This window comes from Rhamphochromis longiceps, linkage group LG3, assembly GCF_057381845.1.
Source record: "Rhamphochromis longiceps isolate RC_006_pf linkage group LG3, R_longiceps_female_GT1.1, whole genome shotgun sequence".
In the NCBI taxonomy this organism is placed as follows: Eukaryota; Metazoa; Chordata; class Actinopteri; order Cichliformes; family Cichlidae; genus Rhamphochromis; species Rhamphochromis longiceps.
The window spans coordinates 37,557,446-37,576,757 of NC_140559.1; the positions used below are offsets into that span (position 1 = coordinate 37,557,446).

Consider the following 19,312-nt stretch of genomic DNA (forward strand, 5'->3'; position numbering starts at 1 on the left):
GTGGTTAAAAAGGGTCTATGAACAACAGCTGTTGAAGTTCTTTGCTTGTTTTTGTTTTTAAATAAATGTCATGGTAGAAAAATGAGTAAAGCTGTCACCTCATCATATTTTCTGCTATTCAGCAGATCTTACTTCCTTTATAAACACAGTTTTCCCAGACTTTAGGATAATAAATGTATACTTTGGTTTTAGGGAAGCTCCTCAGCTCAGCGATATGACCTAAATCAGACTTTACCCACACAGAAAAGCTTTAAAGGGGATGAGCTCATTGTCATTCATTTTGGATTTGTTGACACCGGATGTAGTGTAGGAGGTAGCAGCTCTCTTCCTGTCTTCGAGACAGACAAACTACCCCCCTTTTTTCCACCTCGAACCGTGGACGGAGACTTTTATTAAAAACCTGCAAATTTAAAAACAAATATCTTTTTTTTAAAATTTGAGCTACTGACAGAGAAATGCGTTACCAAACAGCCCAGCTTTCCACTTTACAAAGCCGGTCAGTGAGCAAAGTGAAAATTTTTTAGAAAAACTAGAAAAGGAGCGACAGAAAAACCCGTTCTGACGTCAGTGGAAATCCCCTCTATCTCCATTGTGACTCTGACAAAAGTCAACACCTAAATGTATTTTAAAACACATGTTCCGATGCGTGGTTTAATCACACAGTCGTATATTTTTGTCCAGCTTCACATAAACAAAAGACAAAACCTATGAGCCCTCCTTTATTTGAATCAATAAAGGAGCATACCGTCAATTCTTTCTGTGTCCGGTAATTCTCCCTTGCAGCCGCGCACGGCCTCGGCAGGGTTATTATCATCAGGGTATTACTACAGGTGACCCAGTAAGAGGTAACCACCCGGGCCTCGCTCGCTGGTTTAGTTTCGGTTTTGTGCTCGGGGGTTTTCACCGGTTGGTATGATGTCCCTGCCCGGCGCTCACTGGCTTCCTCATCCGCCCGTCCCCTGCTGCCGCCGCCGCTGCAGGGACGTGACTGTGAGCTGTGCTTCCGAGCAGTGAGCGTCGAGGAGCATGTGGTAAACTTTGGACCGCTTGCGTAGTTGTTTTTGTTTTACGGTTGCGGAAGACTGAAGGGGAGCTGCCGCCGCTGTTTCTCCTGGAAACGAAACTTTAACGGCGCGGATCGAGCTCACGTAAGAAAACGACACCGACGCGTTACTGTTATCGTTATTATTTGATGCTTTTATATGTTTAGAAAACATTTTTTGTGTGTTCCGCTAAGAGAAGCGAGATCGTTTCCTGGAATTCAGATCTAATAGAAAAGCGTTTCCCAAACACTCAGGCAGGTCCTAATAGAGCCGAATCATCGGGCCATTGTTTACAGGCTGCTGCTGCTAGATTACAGTTTATTTCTATAAATTAGATCTTTGGCTGGGTGGGAGCTGGAGTGGCGGATTGGCCGTTAAAGCGGATGTTTTGTATGGAGCTGGTAATACTATATGAGTCTTGTTTACATGAACTCCGATGATTTCAGGTACAAAGGTGGCGGAGACGTATTTGTAATGCTGTCATTCTGTGCCCCCTGCTTTGAAATGTGGGTAAGCCTGCATTACAGCGGGTGTTCCCCTAGCCGTTTGACTTGTTGCAGATGACTGTGAGTTACTATATGAGTATTTCCACAAAAAAAGGGGAAACGGTTCCCCTCCAGCCAAGACCTGCTGCATTCAAACACTGCCTCGGTATCACAGGGCTCCCATTATTTCCAGCTTCATATTTTAGTTGTTAGACTCTTCTAGAGCGTGTTTGCATCAGTTATACCCGTGTTTATTGATAACAGGCCATTGGAGCTTCCCTCAGTTTAGGATAGCTTTCTTCTCATTGGCTACATCTGGCAAACAGAAGGCTTGAGCAGAAAATATACACGTAAATGTCATTTTGAGTACACTGTAGTTGTTACATTTATTGTAATCTGGCCAAATGACATGTACTTGAATAGTGAGGATATTTTCCTTGATTTCTTATCATGTAAAATAAATGAACTGTTGATTTTATATATTTCACTTGCATTTTATTCAGAATTATTGCATCATGTTTATGAATTGTGTTTTTGAGTCTGCTTGAAATCTACACCCAATAAGCAAGTCATAACGGCAAACCCTAGAAATTAAGTGATTGCAACCGCACAGGTATACATGCTGGTACCTGCTTGTGTCAGTTATTTTGTAGGTTCTATGCAGGCCCGACGCAGGGCTCTATGTTTAGGTTGAAGATAGACCGGGTTGCTAGTGACCTGCATCAGGTTGAGGTAGGGTTAGGTTTTCATAGGTCCTCTTTTTATGGATAAATGAGGAATGAGTATAAACATGGGCAGCTCAGCTTGACAGGTTTGGAGGCAAGGCTGAGATGGTTTGGACACGAGCAGAGGAGAAAAAGAGGAAGACCGCAGAGGACGTTTTGGATAATAGTGATGGAGAACAGGCAGAAAGAGGGAGGCAACCTCTAAAGAGAGCATCTGAAGTAGGAAGAAGAAGAGTTATCCAGCTGATCTAGACCTCAGAAGCCTAACAGTTGAAACCACAAGCTATACTCTGAACTGGGTGAGCCAAGACCCTCAGGTTCCATGTGCAGTTTCAGGCATGGAATAGGCTGACAACATTTACTAACCAGTAACTATTTTGATGGTAAACTGATTATGTTTAGATTTTGGACTATTGAACTATTTTTAGATATTTCTTTACATCATTTACGGTCGGAAGAGAGAAAAGGTCAGCATGTGACTGAGGTGTCCAAAAGCTGCACTGACTTGAAACTCCTGTCTTTCGCTGATGTCAGGAAAGATTCCCAGCAGAATGAAATAGAGGAAATGACAAGCTTCCCTCAGACGGGAAAATTCGTAACTGGTTTTCAGCAGGAGCTGCTTAAAGATAGTTAAAATCTACTGTGAGACCTGGTTATCTCTCATGCTTTTTTTGGACTATGTGAGTTCACCTTTCTAAAACTGTAAACATCTTTTTACCCATGTTAGAAAAAAGCCAGCTGTAGTTATCCAAAACACCAGACACTCTAATAACTAAGATATTGACTGGCAGCAGTCTTAGTTTATATGTTTTCTTCCTTTAACCTTTTTTAACCCGACGGATACTGAAATGTGTTTTTCGCAGTATGTTCGACCGTCTGTCACCAATTTAAGAAGAAAGGATGGATGACGAGAGAAGCGACGCAGGCGGAGGAGAGGCGGAGTTGGAGGATGAGTTTGCGTGCGCCGGGATGCTGCGGGGGTCTCTGACCTCCCTGCACAGCACGGTGGAGCGGATATTCAGTGTGGCGTTCAGCATCGGGGCGGACGATTTGCCTCACGGCAGCAACGGCCAAATATGGCTGAAACTGCGAGGGCCGAGCGCCAGTGTGAAAGCCGCCAAGGTGAGGCCCTGCTCTTGTTTATAATGCCCTATCAGTCCAGAACAGAGATAAGTTATTAGGCAGTGTGGCTCATAAACACGATGGAAGTTGACTTTGCCAGAGGTTGCTCTCTGCAGTAACCTCTGGCCAAGTCCAGTTTCACTTATCAGTAATTCTAACTGGTAACTGAAACTGGACTCGAGTTCACATTAGTGGTGCTAATTTTTCCTTATCCAGTGTTACTCCATTGATTTTAAGCTTTAGTTTAAAAAGTTGCCACAGCAGTGAAAGAAAACAAGCCAGAATACCATTTATGGGGAGCTTTAGCAGTTAAGTAGTAATCATCAGCTGATAGCTCAAACGCCACTCTGTTACCAGAGTGGGAGGGGCGTGACGGTGGGAGGGGCGAGACAATGACCCATATTTGCTTTATAACCACAACAAACTCACTGTGATGAATTATACACCTTCTATTTAGAGCTGGATCAGGTGACCTTAGTTACGTGTTTCTTTCTATTATTGTATCATCTTTACATTACAATATAAAGAGTCTTGAGGCCACTGTTGTTGTGATTTGGCTCCATATTAATAAAACTGAACTGAATTAATGTATGTGCTGTGACTTACTTAGAAGTACTGCAAAGAGAGCCAGAGAGACATCAAAATGTTCAAAAAGCACACCTCGCTGCTGCTAATCAAGCAGGAGGGAGGTACGAGATAAAGTGTGCGTCTGAGTAGTCAAATATTTGCGTTCGGTAGCTGGAAATTACTTAAGAGCTGTGAAACTGAAGCGCTTTCATCACCCCTACTCTCATTTCTCGGCAATATCCCTTTTAAGGATTATTTGCCCGTTCGTTACTTTGAGCTTCTCATCACGATCTGTCAGATCAGGAGGCCTTTTCTTTCTCTTTTAGTATTTAATCTTTCTTGCATCAACTTTCACAGGAAATCTTTTCTTCTTTATCCGAATCACAGCCTTTATCTCCGGGGCTGCCTAAGCCAGTTTTTGGCTTTTTTTTTAACCTAATCACTCAATGTTAATGGAAAATTGTATTTAGTAGTCAGTATAATCTTTTAGTGATATAAGTTTGCATATGGTAGAATACTGCATGTAGTTATTTGTATTAGGAAATATTCAACCATGTATACTTAGAGGCATATAATTAATTGTGTGTGATCTTTAACAGGCTGCAAAGGCTTGGTGTGTATTCCACACTAGGATGCACACCCACATCCTGGGAGCACGAGAAAGATCGTACTTTCTCTTATTGTTTTATGGTAGGATTAACGTAGCTACGTTTGTTTTAGTTAAGTGCTCTTTTGTTTAGATGAACTGCAGGACTTCCTCACTGTGTTATCTAGGGTGAACCATCTAGGGTGAGGGGGAGGCTACCCTCTTCCTGACCAAGGATGTTTGACCCTTTGATCAGCAGTAACACACACACACACACACATACGTTCAATGGAGTATAAAATAAAGACCAGGGCAGTTCCTCACCGGAGTCTCTCAGTAGGGAGCTGCCCTTGCTAGCAAGAACTCTGTGTGTTTCTCTTCTCTGAGTCTTTACTGAAGAAGTGTTTTAGAATATTTTCCTTAACACTCAAGTAAACAAGTTTCCTGTGCAATCATTCAGATTTTACTATTTTTTCAGTATCGTCGACCGCCCCGCTTTCTCCATTGTGCACCATATCTCTGCATCCTCGTGCAGGGCTAACCCACTTTTGTCATTAATCCAGCTGTAAATTTATTTGGGTTTTTTGTGTCTACAGTCTACTGAGTGTTAAGGGACCATTCCCAGGTAATGACTCATCAAAGTTTTTTAAGTGTTGTTTCACCCGTTAGGTTTCATTCCACATATGCAAGCGCCTGTTGACACATGCAGTCAGAAAGATTCGTTCACTCATACAAAGACTAGCAGACTGATGCACTGCAAAGTCAGTCGCTGTAGTGTTACAGTAGTAGCTGTAATCACACCATTGTCGGGCATATAGGCAGTTTGAGAAGACATGCAAACCATACGTAGGTGGACTTCCTCTTTGCTAAAGGCCATTTTGGGAGACGCATATATCAGCTTGACTGAGTGATATGTCAGTGTATTGTGTTTTATTTATTTTTATATTGTTTTACTGTCCTGTGTTAGCTGTGTCTAAAAACAATTCTCCTTCATGTGCAGACCGCAGCTGTGGAGGTTCAAACGAGAATAGTAGGTGTAAAAATGACCAACGGAGGTGGAGATAGAGTCAGTCAGTGGATCTGCTGCAGCTGCAGTCAGCGAGATGATTTTATAAACATAAACTATAATAAACTGCTTATTACCTTTCCTGCGTTCTTTAACGTCCGCAGCTAGATTAGAGCGTGGACGTTGCAGACTTTGAAACTTTAGCACAAATAGGGGAAGGTGGATCTCCTGTGGATGGACTTCAGTGGGGTCAGGGTTCAGTCATTCGTACCCACCGCATCGGTCTCTTTGTGCGCCAACGGTGACATCATCACACAGCCAGAGCCATTTATGCTCGCCACAGCTTTTGCAGCAACAGCAAATGGTACGAGGTTACAAAAATCTAGAGGTTCATCATCAGCCAAAACGACACTGGAGCGCTGCTTGTGGTTTTGTTGTGAGACGATTAAATCGAACTCTGGTTTGTTTTCCCCCTCGGTGCGATTCGTTTGTGCAGATGTGAACACGGTGATCACAGCAAAACAACTGCACCGAGACCATTTAGAGGAGGTGGTCTTGGCTCGGTCCCAAACAGACTACGAAGCGTGTTTATGGTGAGAACGTCATCTGACCTCAATCTGACTGCATGTTTGAGCTAAACGCCTTCGCGTAGCTAGATATGCTTTACGAAATGTAAAGTGTTTCCCAGATAAACACAAATTTATCCACGTTATCCACTAGGTAGTACACAATACCTAGACACATCCGGCTAGTAAGTGGACTGACCGTTCTCGTGCAGTCAGTCCTTTGGTGTCTCTGAACTTCCACCTTTCTCTCTAAGTGTAGAAAATAATCAAAACCTTAAATATTCCCAGCACGATGCATGGACAGAGCATTCAACTCTGGCTCTTCCCATGGAGCTTCTTTTTCATAATTACTAAAGTTTAACAACACTATTTTGTTTTTTTGTTTATTTTTTTCAGTTATTTGTGAAAGGAGTTGTGAACCAGGAGGAACAGCAGGAGATTAAGTATCCTGGGGTGCTTCACTGTGTCTTCTGCGGAGCCAAAGGCCTGTTCATGGACAGCCTGATCAAAAGCACCTCAGCACATATAGTGGTAAGAGCTCAACAACAGGCCGGTTTCACAGTAATAGTTACTATAGAGAGGCATTTGTTACACCTTTGTTTGTCTACTACATTGGTTCTCTAACCTTTTAATAACTTCATTATTACTGAATAGATTTTTATTAAAGATGCACAAATTGTAGAAATCTGAGCTGATATTGATATTAGAATAACAACAGTTTTTTTTTTCTTTTTTTGTATTTATTTCCACTTTTGCCCCAAATAAGCAAAGAAATCCTCCTTATAAACAATACCTGATCTGTTTTAAAGCCTTTCAGTTTGTCATTGCCCAATTTTTAACAGATAGCAACCAATGTGACACAACTGATGTGCATATAATTATGGGTATTAATGTCATGGTCATTTGGGGCATTTAATGATTTCTTTGAAGTGTTCTTTTCCCAGGGTGGGATAAGCACAGCATATATAATCTTTAATAACTTAAAAACAAGAATTGTGTTCACCAGTTTCAATTTGTTATGGATTGTCTCTAGTCATGATATCTAGAACCCATTGGGAGTGTACAGAAGTTCATTTCTGGGTCTCAGAGACTTAAAATGAAAAAAACACGTTAAATGAAAGTAAAAAGGTTTAGAGGGTGTAATACATTAACAAGCTTAGTGTGCCATTATTCACTGATGATGCAACAAAGTGACTAATAGTGTGATATCAAGAGATTACAGTCCTGTTATTCCAATAAGAAATCACATTATTAGTCAATATCAGTTTTACGCCATCAGATGGAAATGTGTCACACGCCTTCCACAAGTTAAAAACTGCCTTCAAAACCAAGACCGTGAAACAGTTTTTGGGAACTTCTGGTCTATTCTTAAGACGACTTATAGAACATAAAAATGCAACTCTGCATTCTGACAACTTTCTTTTTCAGTATGATTTGTTGCCCGTAAATTTCTTGGAACGTATTTTAATAATCTTACTTAAGAGGAAGAGGAAACTCCAGTAAGAATATTTTGAGGTCCCCATTTTAATGTGTGTAAATGTTTAAATTAAGGCTTAAGGAGTGAGTTTTATGGGTGACTACCTGAGCTAAGTCCATGTCCATGCAGGACCGGAGGAGATGTGGCCCAGTAGTTTTGTCCATATGGTGCACTTTTGCTTTACTATGAGCTTGAGGTCGTCTGGCCATTCTCCTCTGACATCTGGCTTTTCAAACCACTGGCACCATGCACATTCAAAATCACTTGCTTGGTTGATGCTTGGTTTGAACTTGAACGGGTTGTTGCCATGTGACTGGCTGATTAGACATCTGCTTTAATGAACAGTTGAACAAGTGTACCTAACAAAGTGCCCTGTAAGTGTATGTAACTGTACTGGCAGATTTCCACACCTGGAGAAGCCATAGACTGTAATGAAAACATTGCCACCCTGACACCTACCATTGGCCTCTCCCATGGGTTCATAATTCCATGACTTAACTTTACCATTACAGCCGTCACCATCCTGCTTCCTTTTTTTTATTTTCTCAGTCTTTCTTAAATAGATTCTGTATTTGAATATGAAGAATTTGTAGGCGAGAATGGTATTTACTCTGTTTGGAGTCTGCTTATAGTTTTGGTTGCACGCAGGTGAATCATCCAGTCTTTCAAGTAGTGATGGTTTATGTTGAAATGCAAATACTGAAATACTCATTGGATACTGTCAGACAATGATTTGTCTTTCTATTAAGTTTTTATTGAATTTTCATTCATTGTATGATATAATGGTCAGTGGATACAAGACCTGAAAATTAACAGTTGGTCCACAATCCATTAAAGGAAACAGCAAAGGCAAAATAAATAAATTAAACATTGATCTGTTTAAGTAGAATTCTTTTATTCTTTTGTTTTGGTCTTTTTTGGTTTAAATGATCTGTTATATTATTATTTTTCAGTCATTGGTAGAACTCAGATTAATGCCTTTCTGTCTTTCTCCTACCAAATCAGGTCGTCTCTCCAGGATTCCTGCTCATATCTGGCCTGGTGGAGCCGGTGGTGCGAGCCTACTCTCTTATTACAGACCTGGTAGAGAGGTATGAGGGCACACAGTCCAAGCGCATGGGGGACGGAGGCTCAGGTGAGTCCCTGGATTCACGACGGGCCTTTAAAACTCTGGTGGAGAAGTGGGAAGACAGGCACATCCTGGATCTTCTTGTGCTGCCAGGATCAGTAAAGGAAATCCTGTTGGACTTGGTGAAAGAAACGGGACTTGGATCAAGCCCTAGTTCATCACTGACTGATGTAAATACAGAGGCAAGGCCACATGGGGATTCAGAGGATAGGTCTAAAATACCCAGTGCCCTAAAGCAAACAGTCCCTGATCCTTCTACCACTACTGAGCGATGGGCTGAAGGGATGGCTGCAGGCACAGGAAATGACTTTGCAAATAAAGACTCCTTCCAGGGTTTTTACATGTCTGCAGGCACCCGAGGGAGGGCAGAGGGTGCTGAAGAAAGACCCGCGCATTCACCACAGGAGGTAGGAGAAGAGCACTTGGGCCAAGCAACAGCATCCGGGAAGGAAAAAGAGCAGGAGTTGCAGCTGTCGATGGGAAACAAGGAGTTTTGGCTTCTTTTGAAATTCTTTACCGCCATGGGATACACAGAGGAGGTTGTGAAACGAGTGCTTGCCAGAACAGGACCTAAAGAGGCATCGCAGATTCTGGACTTAGTTCAACAGGAGCAGGACCGCAGTGACCAAGAGCAGAGGAATCGGGTTCTCCCAAACCCAAAGAGGGAAGACGCTGTCGACCTGAATCAGACAGAGAAAAACCGACCCTGTGAGACAGAACACAGAGAAGATGGGGGAGAAATAGCAGGAGGCGGTGGAGCCATACGTAGCGATGGAGAAACAGAAGAAGGACGAGAGGGGGAAGACGCAACAGGGGATGCAAGACACAATCAGGGAAAAGTCAGTGCAGACGTAATGAATAAAGAGCAAGAGGAAGACTTTGTGCTGGGGGTGTTGAAGAAAGCGGCAGCCAGCTGTGGGTACCCCGAACAGAACGTAACCAAACTGTACAACTTGTTGCCTGATGGATCGACTCACCAGCTGCTCCTGCAGCTGCAGAAAGAGGGAGTCAAAGAGGCAGGAGCCTTCAGAGAAGGACCGAGAGAGATGGATGATGTGGTCTTGGACTCTGGCGGGTCAAAACTTCAAATAATACCAGAACTTCAGCCTTATACACCTCCAGAAGAGAGAGAATTCGATGGTCGAGAAAAGATAAGGGTGTCAAGGATTGATAGTAGTGTCCCTATTGAGGGACGAGATATTTGGAATAATAAACCCCAGCAGTCACCGGTGACCTTGTACACCTCACAGCAAAAGCAACACCAGCCTTCAAAGTCACAAACTCCTCACCACATCATCCTACCTGGGGTCAAAGGGCCACCAATGCCTACTTATGCCTCATCCATGGATCCTCAGCTCACCAATTTCCAATCTCATAAGCAACAAGGCAACACCAACTACTTGCCTAATCCATCTCCCACAAAACAGAATCATCATGCTCAGAACAATGGCTCAAAGCACTCCTTTAAGCAAGCCCTTCAAGCTCCTCAGCCTTTATTCCCTGGCACGAAGGACTCGTCTCCCACCAGAGCGATGGACAAACGGGGTTTCGTGTCTACTCCTTCAGTGGTGGTGACAGGAGAGCAGCGATTCTTGGAGAGCCTGCAGATCCCCTTTGAACTCAAGCTGACAGACCAGCCCGGAGACCCAACACTGAGGACGATCATAATTGATGGGAGTAACGTGGCTATGAGGTAAGAATTACAGCAAATAAAGGTCGTACTGGGAAAATGCGGTAAGGTATACAATAGAGTAGAAGATTTATTTTGGTGGGGTGTTTATGAGAAGGGAATATGAGAACAGGAAATATAGATAGTCCTGTTAGGCCAAATGTGAAGGACTTCTTGAGAATTTGAAAACATATTTAGAAATGAGGATCTACTCTTTGTGTCCTTTTGCTCTAAAAGTAAAAGCTTAAAATGAAAGATATAGTTATTATTCCATCTTAGTAGTACATTATGCCACAGTTTATGAATGTGCATGATTAGTTGAGTGCATGTTTACACATTTAAACATGTTATAACAATGGAATTGTGCATTAATAAGATACCCATGCTGCAGTGGGCCTCTGTAAACTTTCCAGGAATGGTGATTGTATTTTCTCATGTAATAGATGGTAAAGGAACACCTGTGGCTGATGTGTAGACTCTGTTTAAAGATTTATAAAGTTGTGATGGCAGTGTGTTCATTAATAATTGTAGTCTGCGATGGGCTTACCTACCCAGCGAGTGGGAGCAGGAAGATAAACTGACCCAGAACTATTGGCGAAGCATGACGTTTACACAGAAACACAAAGCGAAGGGAAGGAACAGAGATCTATGCATGTAGGTGCTAAACAGTTTTTTAAAGGGTTTGATGGGTAAGAGTAGGCACCATCAACAAATGCATATGCTGCAGTCATTTTTACCTCAGAGCTGGGAGTTGCATTGGTCCCGATTTGACCGTGTTACACAGTTACGACCCGGCTCAAAAGCCGCAACAAAAAAGAGAGGAGACGAATACCAGATTGTAGGTGAGAAGAGGTTTTAATCCTAAAATGCATAGCAGGTTGGCTAACATGGCTGGTACCACCAAGGCACGGCTGGTGAGGCTTTTTGAAAGCCTGCCTCAGATATGCTTTTATCAACACCTGACTAGGTGTGGCCAATTACCATCAGCTGAACACACTGAAGAGATTAGGGCTGCAGAGGGACGTAGCAACACATTTTGGTTTCTTCGAACTGGATGGGTAAAGCCTGATGCTCTTCGTATGGCTTATTTGGTGAACCACAAATACACAATAGTGGTAATAGCGAGTGCTAGTTTTGCAGTTTCACTACTGTTTTGCTATCCTGGATTGGGAAGTCTGGTTTGGTGGGCCTTCTCTGACTTTTCGAGTGGAAATTCCAACTTGAAGGGTTATTCTGGTGGAAAATATAAGTGCAACATATCATCAGAGATACAGATGTCAAACAAAGGGGTGATAAGGTCACAAGGTCCGATACTGCAGGGGATTAGGAACTGTTTCATGATTAGTGTTGTGATATTTTGATACCACGGTAGCATTTACAGGATATTGCTTTGTAGTGAAAACTGTTACTCAATAAGGCCCATTTACTAGTTGTTTTTCTCTTTCTCTCTGACCCAAGAATTGATGTGTAAGACTCACAGGCTGGTACCCCAAGGTCGAAAATACCACAGAGACGAGACCACTTCCTTACTCCCATCCTCCCTTCTTTATCTCTTAGAAAAAGGCTCGTTAAAGGCCAGGTGGTTTGTTTCAGAATTCACTAATGAAAGAACTCTGTATTCTATGTCTAGGAGTGTATTTTGCTGGGATGATCATAAATTGTAGCTGAACTGATAAACTACACACAGGATACTTCTTTGCTCACAAGGCAGGAAGACGTTTCCTTATTTGGTCTGTACCGGTTTGAACTGAGAACTTGCTGACACACGAACCTTTTTTTTCCTCTATATAAGCTGTTATGTACTAAATAAACCTTTGAGTCGATTGGGAAGGCAACCTAAAGCAGTCTCTGTTTTCTTGTTCTCCCAAGCTGCTCCCGAGCTCGTACTAACACGCTGAATGGCATACCTGAGTGTTACTTTAAATAATTAGGAATCTTAGAAGGAAAGGACAGAACTCTGCTTATCGCTCGTGCCTTGGAGGGAAAACCGGGATGGACATTTTTTTCCTTCAATTAGCATAGTGACATGTAGCCTAGTTCCTCTTAGATGTATTTTTATCTGTTGCTTTTGATTGGACAGCACAATCGTCAAAAGTCAGAGGTTCCAAGAACTGGAAGTCAGCATATTATTCTTCACTGCACTTCAACTTCAATGTTAATGTTTGTTGGAGACGCACATAGTGATAAAAGAGAAAGAAAGTCCAGTGAACTGTGATCATATGAAGCATTATTTGTAACACTTTAATGGCAATCTTCATTTTTCCACAGTCACGGACTGGGTCATTTCTTCTCCTGTCGGGGAATCGCTCTGGCTGTACAGCACTTCTGGGACCGAGGCCATCGTCAAATCAGCGCCCTAATTCCACAGTGGAGGCAAAAGAGCGACCCCAGGGTCAAAGGTAACGCTTTAAAACTTAATGTATTGCTGAAATTGAACTCTTGTCAGTGTCAGGAGAGTGTCATAACGTTATCACATAATGATGTTCTCTTCTCTCACACGTAGCACACAGCAGGAAATGTGAGCAGTTTTTTTATTACTGGAATATACTTGGTTTAAGTTTTGACTTACAGACATGTGAAAAAGAAAGTCTTTCACATGACTGTGTGAATAATTAGGTACACCCAATGAATTGTTGACTTTATCAGTCTCTCATATCATTGTGGAGGAATTTTGGCCCACGTTACAAAATTGCTTCAGTTCGTTGAGGTTTTCAGGCATGAGTTGGTGCGCAGCTCTGTTAAGGTCTATTCACAACATTTCAGTCGGGTTAAAGTCTGGAGTTTTTTCACAGCACCTTGATTTTTTTCTTTTTCAGCTATTTTGTTGTAGATTTGCTGCAAGTGCTTTCTATCTAACATTCACATGCATTCATTCCCTGATGGATGCATCTATCTATGGATGTTAGCATCCATAGATAGAAGCTTGGGCAACATGCCCAAGGATATTAGCAGATGAGCTGCTCTACCTCCTGGGCTACAGCCAACCCCATGCTGTGCATTATGGTATTATATTAGCATCTACACCAGAAATCTTGTTGTTTTTTCAGATGTAGCCTTTTAAATCTAAGCTGTGCTGTCATGTTCTTTTTAGAGAGATGAGTCTTTCTTCTGGCCGCCCTTAGAAAACAAACCATACTTATTTAGTCTTTTTCTAACTGTGCTGTCACGAACTTGCTAACTGAGCCCTGTAGAGTCTGAGATGTAGCCATTGGTTGTTGTTTTTTTTTGTGTGGTTTTTTTTTTTTTACAGTTTCTGTGGATAAATTATTATTATTCAAGTCATTACATTTTTGTCATCATAAGTGAATGCCTGGCTAATCTGGCTCAGCTGTAGAGCAGAGGTTTCAGGGGGCAGTGCCAGGAGAGACTAGTATGCGTTTTCGGTGTCCCATTTAACACAGTAGCATCCTCGGGCTGGGAGAGAACCTCACGGGTGGCAGCTGGAGAAGTCAGAAGGACTGAGCGAAAACTGGGCATTATTTGAGAAGACAATTTTGAAAAGTGGAAGTCAACAAGAAAATAAAGAACACAGGCAAAGCCAAGCACTGTGTCCAAGTGTTTGTGTGCTGGGAAAAACCTGCTAGACTATGGAAGCATGAAGGGTGTATTTAATTTTTCAGAGCACTGGTGTAGGTAGGAGAGCTGTGTAAGCCGAGAGCATGCAGCTCTCAGCTTACATGACACCTTCCTGCTTTTACTGCCAGAGTTTACTGGCCAATACTTCCTTCTGTTCTCACATAGTTGCCACAAAGGAGCTGACAGGTTAAAGTCAGATAAATATAAAGCACTGGAAGAGTGACGTGTGTAGACTTTAGGGCCCCAGCTAAGAAAAATCTTGATTTATGATTCATTTCTTGATAATTTTTTTGTTGAAGTAAGAAACTTAGTTTAGTCTGTCAGAGGTAACAAATGTGTTGCATAAGACACCGTGTCTCCGATCACAATCGAACCAGCAACTTTTGCTTGCTAAGCAAATGTGTTAAACTCAGTTAATAAAAACAAAGCTTTACTGTTGATGAAGCTCAATTTAAATGAGTGATTGAAACTGCAGCTTTAGAAAATATTTCACTAAAAGGTTTAATTCCAAAAATTCTACTTCATGGCTATAACTTCCGCTCTATGAGTGTGTAGCTAGCATCTCATTGGGGTCAGGCTGTGACCCCATTGTTGTGCGTGTTTGCTCCTTGCTCCTGCTAACTCTGGATTCTGCAAAAGACTTCAAACGAGAAAACAAGTCATGCTTGGTGAATGCAGACTTCATGTGAGCTTTCAGCATGCGTGTGGGTGTTTCCCCTCATAGCAGACTGCTTCGTAAACAAAGAGTTGTTTGTGTCTGTCTCTCAGAGAAGCACTATCTGACAGAGCTGCAGCAGCTGGGCCTGCTCTCCTACACACCATCCAGAGAGGTCCAAGGCAAGAGGATCAGCTCGTATGATGACAGGTACAAGACACTGAGATATTGTTTTGTTTACACAACCCATCACATTTCATGTGGTTTTGTTGCTGTACACACTCCAGTCTATCTGGATACAGTTCAGATAAGCCAAAAATTGATACCCATGTCTTTGTGTTTATGCAGAATGATACTGCAGCACGCACAGAAGACAGGCGGAGTGATCGTGACCAACGACAACCTGAGGGACCTCTTGGACGAGTCCCCCGTATGGAGGGACATCATTAAAAAGAGGTAGGGCAGTGCTGCGCAGTCAGGGGGACTGAAATTTTGATTTGCACTGAAATGGTTTCACTCACATTTACCAAATGTAATAAAAAATCAGTCTCCGGACGTTTTTGTCCATTTTTATCTAAAAGATCCAAAAAGTTGGGTTGACAGAAAATACTGTCAACACAACCCTACACAATGTTTTTCACTAAATACATTTTTCCTCTGTGATCTGTTGCTGCTCGTCCAGTCTTCTTCAGTACACTTTTGTCGGGGATCACTTCATGGTCCCTGATGACCCTCTTGGAAGAGGAGGGCCTCACCTGGATGACTTCCTGCGTTCAGAGCATAGGTAACAGACCCAAGATATCCGATCTTATCCAATCCTTTGAGAATAATTTCACATGATGCTTCATTTTCCTTCTCAACATCTTTCAGGAGTCCAAATCCAGGAAATCACTCTTTTGCTGGCTCTGCCTCATCTTTCAGTTCCTCCAAACAGCCACGCTCCCAAACAGAGGTCATCAACTTCCGTGACCGAACACTAGGGGGCGCACTGGACGCTTTGGGAGCAGCCGGCAGGGGTAGAGGAAGGGGACAAGGAAAGGGATGGGACATGGGACAGAAGCAGAAGCAGTATGGTGCTACAGGTCATGGCCAGGGGGTCCGGACCGAGAGGAGTCCTGAAGAAACAGCCAGCCTGAGAGAGCAGCTCTGTCAGGTTTTCCCTAATCAGGACAACATGGTGACGCTGGTGCTGCAGTGCCACTCGGCAGAGACGGACATCAACGTGCTGTCTGATCTGATTTTGGAGCAGCAATCAACAAACTAGAAATCTCTCAGTTTTAGTGTTTCACCATAGAGTTTTCTCACAGAGTTGTTATTCATTTTCTCGTGTGACTATAGACTCTATGTAAAAGATGGATTTTAGCAACTGTGACATCATCCATTGGTTTGTGGTTTGTTTGTTTTTTAATCAGAACCAATGAAGGTGAAGTGGATTTAGCTGAGAAAATTAGAATATTGTACACTCAGTTTTGGCCAGTGTTGCCAACTTAGCGACTTTGTCACTATATATAGTGAGTTTTCAGGCCTCCTCAGCATCTTTCTTTCTAAAAAGCGACTAGCGACAAATCTGGCGACTTTTGGTGGTGTTATTAGGAAGACTTAGAACCACTTTTTGACGTGAAAGCACGTATCACTCTTTCTCTCAACAAGCAGCGGATGTCGCCATGGGCACCTCGCCTGTGCCAAAGCGCTCACAGGTGACGGATTGTTGTCACGCAGCAGTCGCAACCCAGCTGCTGTCAGAGCAGGAGATGTTGACCCCCTACGCCTCCAAAACTGCAAATGAATGGCGCATGAGTGACTGACTGTAACACAGTCAGTTCTTCTTTTACTCCAACTTTTTGCAAATCACAAAGTTTAAAGCTACACACACACAAAGTAATTCTGCCAGAGTGCCTATTTCAGGTCACTTTTGCCAGTACCCAGCCCAGACACAGGAGGTGGGTTAGAATTGTGACATAAAAAAACAATAATTGCTAAAAGAAATTTAATTTGTAGTTCTAAATATATTCTAAATTAATTTATTGTGTTTTTTACTCACTTTATGTCTCTTCCACGATATTTCTCTCTCCTACAACATAGGTTACAATTACATAAGCATGACCAATTGTGCAAATTAGGTAATGACATTATTTAGCAACTTTTAGGACAGCGATTTTCCTTACTGAGGAGTTGGCAACACTGGTTTTGGCTTCACATTTCAAATTCGGAGGTTACATCCATCTCCCATATACAGTCTGTATGGATATAGCACAACAGCAACTACAAAGATAGATAGATAGATAGATAGATAGATAGATAGATAGATAGATAGATAGATAGATAGATAGATAGATAGATAGATAGATAGATAGATAAAGCTAAAACTAGACCTGCTCTGTCAACTGAACCAGAAAAATCCCTCAGTGATTGTCAGTTCATTATTTGTGTTTGTTGTTTTGATTTTTCTTTCAGAACTATACAGATGTATTATTCTTCTACATTTATGCATTGCTGTCAGTGTTTATTGTGTATTTTATGTTAGTCTGATTTCTGTCAAAGCACCAGTAAAACTGAAGACATTCCAGTGTAGCTTTAATGCCAAATACTGGCATGCTAACACACCAAACTAATGTGAATATATGGTTAATACATTAGTTAGCATTCTGACGCATTAAATTGACATCCAAAAATTTGGTCAAGACATAAGTTAGGATGCTAAATCACCTAATTGACACACAAACATATGGTTAACGCCTTAGTTAGCTTGCTAATTACCAAACTAACACATTAGCATGAATATATTAGCTAGAATGTTAACATACATAGTTAGCGTTTTAGCATGCAAAAACACCAAATTAACATTTTGGTTCTGACACACCAAATTAATGTAAATATATATAAACATATTGGTTAGCATGCTAATATTGACATTTAGCTTTAGTACAGCTTCCTAGGTTTAAGTTGGTTTTATGGTTGAGCAGAAGTAGCAGGGACTGCCCGTCCACCTGCAGTGAGCGCTGTTGTCAGATGGAGGCAGTGTACAAGGTATGTTACCGCCATTGTGCAGGCTACTTTTGTTTGTCTGTGAGCGAATTTTTTACATACAGAGAGCTGAAGTGAAACCGAGTGTTAAAAACTATGAAAATATTACTGCAGCCACTGTCTGTGCTATTCGTGCTTTATTTTTTTAGTCATTTTTCGAGGTTCTCCGATTCCTGGTGAACTCTTCTATTGCTCCCTTCTCTATTCCAGCCCACTTGTCAACCAGTCAGCATTCTGCAGTTGCAAATATCATCCACTTACAGCGACCTGCAGCCTAGATCTCAAAGGACTGCATGGGAGAGCGTCTTGGGTGGGGGAAAACCCCCCTGTTTGACCAAAAGCTGTACGCAGATGGACACATTTGTGACCATAAAACCAGCCTTAGAGACACTAGCTCAGCAACAGAGTCTTATTTTTATTTTTTTGTATTTTTATAAGACTAATATAGTCATTGCGTAATGACACCTATTAACTATCTTTCTCCGGGTAGTTTTAACTCTGGGAAAACGATTGTGAATCCCATGGTATCATAACAGAGCCATTTTATAAACAGTTAGTCTGCTTTGGGTAATATAAAATTACATATTTTGTGTATTTTTCTGTTGTTTTTCCTTTAATTTTACAGCCACCGGTTTACTTAGAAAATAGGTTGAAAGATTTCTCAGAGGTACATAGTTGGCACTGAGAATAGATTTTTGGATATACAGTAACTGGTGTAAGAGTGTGTCATGCTGAGAAAGTAAAAACCCAACTTTGCAAAAATCTGCACAATTATATATTTTAACTTATTTTAATTAGGTCTTTTGTTTCGCATAACTTTGGTTATGAGTCTATAATTATATCTTTAAGGTATGTCTGGATGAAGAAATTAAGAGCAAACCAAAACATGGAAAATTCATTCTTCATCCAAATGTCATTGTTAATGTGGGCTACTTCCGTGTGAGTAAATAGCCGTAATCTTATTTGTATTGTTAATATTTATATATTTTATTCTTGTTCTTAATTAAAATATTTTTTAAATGGTGTTTCTATTGTCCTCTGTCAATTTCTGTCCTGTGTCCATCAGGATGTATTGTTCTCCAGCTAAAGCGAGGGAGTATGTAATCAATTGCGTTTGTTTGTCTGTCCGTCTGTTTCTTAGCAGTCTGGTTTTTGAGATATCATTTTTGAAATTTTGTGTGACGGTAGATTGCTAAAAACAGCTGTATATTACCCACAGCTTACTCGATCATCTTCAAGCCTCACAACAATAATCCAGGCCTTGGGAGATGTAAGGCCTAGGAGGGCTAAGCATTTGATCTTAACCTTCATTGTTCGTCCCCAAGATCAAAGCTCACCTTCAAGAAATATATGAAGAAACCGTCCATCCATCTTCGTGCTCTTTATCCAGGGCCGGGTCGCGGGGGCAGTGGCCTAAACAGAGAGGCCCAGACCTCCCTCTCCCCAGCCACCTCCTCCAGCTTGTCCGGGGAACACCCAGGCATTCGTAGGCAAGCCAAGAGATATAATTTCTCCAGCATTTCCTGGGTCTGACCAGGGGCTTCCTCCTGGTGGGACTTGCCCGGAACACCTCACCCAGGAGGCGCCCAGGGGATATATTTGTCAGTTGCCCGAACCACCTCAGCTGGCTCCTTCCAATGCGAAGAACAGCAGCTCTACTCTGAGCCCCTTTCGGATGGACA

At 41.9% G+C, this 19,312-nt stretch overlaps 1 protein-coding gene across 1 annotated transcript; it reads left to right on the forward strand.

The window, feature by feature from the left end:
• Positions 1–833: 833 nt before the first annotated feature.
• Positions 834–18,655, forward strand: khnyn (KH and NYN domain containing). The gene is made up of 9 exons (XM_085396138.1): positions 834–1,148; positions 3,117–3,375; positions 6,497–6,631; positions 8,583–10,399; positions 12,644–12,774; positions 14,720–14,816; positions 14,955–15,062; positions 15,289–15,390; positions 15,477–18,655. The coding sequence occupies exons 2-9, from the start codon at positions 3,154–3,156 to the stop codon at positions 15,868–15,870; spliced, it is 3,006 nt and encodes a 1,001-aa protein (XP_085252264.1). The 5' UTR covers positions 834–1,148; positions 3,117–3,153; the 3' UTR covers positions 15,871–18,655.
• Positions 18,656–19,312: the final 657 nt, after the last annotated feature.